General features: G+C 37.3%; 1 protein-coding gene across 1 annotated transcript; it reads right to left on the bottom strand.

Annotated features, from left to right (window-relative positions):
• Nucleotides 1-39: 39 nt before the first annotated feature.
• On the bottom strand, nucleotides 40-2972 carry LOC107301867 (histidine triad nucleotide-binding protein 3-like; the record flags this gene model as incomplete). Its single annotated transcript, XM_015831036.1, has 3 exons — nucleotides 40-166; nucleotides 1331-1400; nucleotides 2855-2972. Coding segments are annotated over 3 exons (315 nt in total), but the record flags the coding sequence as incomplete, so codon positions are not given.
• Nucleotides 2973-2976: the final 4 nt, after the last annotated feature.

Here is a 2976-nt window from a genome sequence, read left to right as displayed (position 1 = left end):
GCAATAAAAGTCAAGTCAATTAATAGTGAAATCACTTACTGTAATAAACCAATAGGAATTGATTCGGTATATCATCCGGGACAAGAATCCCAGCTGACTAGCTGGAGCCAAGACATGAAGGTGCAAGTGAGCTATGGAGCAAAAGGGAGGCCAGTGAAAGCCCATCCTGGAAAAACAAATGTGGCAGCAACAATTCAGACGCATAAAACAAGGCTCCAGAATCAAGGCATACCATAAGGATTTGAATCCTTGCAGCAACTTGACAGCATCACTAGGAGATTCCATGCAAGTCACTCTTGTTTTCCACATTGTTTACCTTATTCCATGCAACAAACTAGCCCTTTCCAAAAAATTTTATAGTTATAGCACTTTGCATATATTATTCATACTAATAATTGCTCAATTTCTTTTCATTTGGAATTACACAGGAGAGCTAGTGTTTGCTTATGCTGACCAAAAGTCAGTGCAGATAAGATTACAACTTAGCAAGAAGAGTCAGGGAACTCTGATGCATTTGGCAAGCAGAAAAGAGCATCCTTTATTTGATTCCTCTCTCAGTTTCCATACTGGATACAGAAGAGGGATCAGAACTATGTTGTTCCTCTTGAACTTCATGAGTTCTCATGGTAGATGCTTAACCATAAATCCATAAAGGAGTTGGTGTCTTAGTACACGTGATTTCTGGGGCAAGATACTCAATTAGTGATTGTTTTTCTTTTGAAATGTTTTCAGTTAAACTCTGAAACAAGGCTTTTGAAAGTGTTTGAATATATATAAAACATTCGCCTTTTATAAACTTGATTATCATGAGGCATGTCCATACTCCCATAGTGCCAAATTCAGTGGAGTTCCAATAATAGTTCCTATAATGCAGTCATGCAGCATACAGGTAGTGGGGCTTTACAGTCCTCAACTTAGGACCAGTACGTTATGGTGGATTTATTTTTGAACTACTTACGACCAGATTCAAAGTTCATTTGATCAGCAACACAATCACATTTATAGCCAGAGTCACATAATTACATTTTACAATGGTTTTGCTGAAATCCAGCACCCAGTTTTTGGCAAGATCACACCATAGCAAATAATAGATTCGCTTAATAACTGTGGCAGCCACTTTACGATCGCCATGCTCCCTTAACGACTGCCACAAAAAAGGTCACAAAATCAGGTTGGTCACATAACTGATCTGGTTGACAACCATCACAACTTACGACTCTAATGGGCAGGCTCCATTACAGCTGTAACATGATGATTACTTGTATGTTTAGTTTGCCATTTACGTAATAGCATAGCAATTTATTTATTTATTTATTTTCTGGAAATGTACCTTATATCGTCCAAGTTAGTGCACTTACTCCACTGAAGGATAGCTTTTCCAACTGCCATCATTCTTTCCACTGTCAAAAAATGGTCAGAGAAAAGGAAGAAAATTAGATTTCTGAAGTTCAGCCATTCAGTGCTACAGACATATTGCTAACTCCTGTTTAACGTCGCTGGAATTTATTTTTAAATAAACCCAGTTCTGAGGACATCTAAAATAACAGAGTTATGTTTTTAACACGTCACAAATTAATTTGCTTATATATGTTTGTACCCAAGTACACATAAATCAGCCTTTATTAAAGGATTCTTGAGACATGTATAAAAGTTTAAATAAAACTATTCATGCAAACATGTATGTATTATGAAAAGAAACAATATCCTGAAACCTAATTAAGCAGAATAAAAGCAGGTTGGAGTTTGGAAAAAAGTGTATTTTTAACAAGGCATTTGAAAAAGTGCAGGGGCAACTTTAATTTATCCTTGGGGTAAGGGTGGAAAGCATGGTTAAATGTGGGTACCAAGAAAAAAAGACCCCATACTTTTAAAAACATATATGCACCCAGATATTATTCAACACAACATAATTTATTAACATGTACAAGCCCAGCCTGACTCTAGAGAGGAAATGGACATATGGGAACTCACAACATACTCCACTTATGCTGACCAGACTTCTTAGCCCATCTGACTTTGTGTGTATTCTAAAAGATTCATTTAATTAAAATATTGAGTAAAAAGCTAGCATTCTGCAAAGGACTTGCCTTAGCTGTATATTTATTTTCTCAGATGTTTTGGGACCTCACAACAATACCATTGAAATTGAGAAATCATTTTAGAATATCTAGAGAAATCATTTTAGGTCCTAATAAATGAATAATTTGTGATTTCCATTCCCCTCATGGCAGCAATTCTATGAGTGAAGCTACCATATGCTCCCATCTGTTCAAACAGGGTTCTCCCCAATCCCTCCTCAAAAAGGGTTCTCCCCAATCCCTAAAAATTAAATACTAAACCTGTCAGGCCCCAAGAACCAAGAAAGACACAAGAAGTTATGTCTGAGCAATTCCTTTATTGTTCCTCACCTACAGACACAAATCTTGCCAAACTAAGCAACTATTTGCATCACCATAGATGTACTCTGGGAATCACTAGAGAAGAGCTGTTTTAACTCTTTGTCTCCTGACCAAACTTTCCATGCTTTGCTGCCTCTTTGCCCTCTAGAATGCAGCCCCTCCCTCCTGGGAATCTAGGCTACATTCCCCCACACAACCCTACCAAAATGGGGGTGGGTTAGTCTTGGTTAACAGATACAATGGGATAATTGTTATTTGGTAACATATTCAGCTCTGAGTTGTCCTGATACTGATGTCTAATCTTGCCTTGGCTCATCCATATATGTGGAGAATGTAAACCAATAATAAGAGTTTTAGACTGATTATATACTGTCAATGCAGTGTTGACTTTTAGCTACCGCATGGATTTTCTTCTTTCTCCATGCCAATATTAAGAGAGGTGATTCTCCACTTACATAATGGTATATGCTCACTCTTAAGAGTCTTGCAATTTCCAATGTGGTTCTTTGGTAACACTAAATAATGATGAGGCGCTCCTGGTCTGATATCTCGGAAGCATACCAAATCTTCATACTAA

This window comes from Protobothrops mucrosquamatus, unplaced genomic scaffold, assembly GCF_001527695.2.
Source record: "Protobothrops mucrosquamatus isolate PMUCROS unplaced genomic scaffold, P.Mucros_1.0 scaffold18507, whole genome shotgun sequence".
NCBI classification, from domain to species: Eukaryota; Metazoa; Chordata; class Lepidosauria; order Squamata; family Viperidae; genus Protobothrops; species Protobothrops mucrosquamatus.
This window is presented reverse-complemented; position numbering and strand designations above follow the sequence as displayed.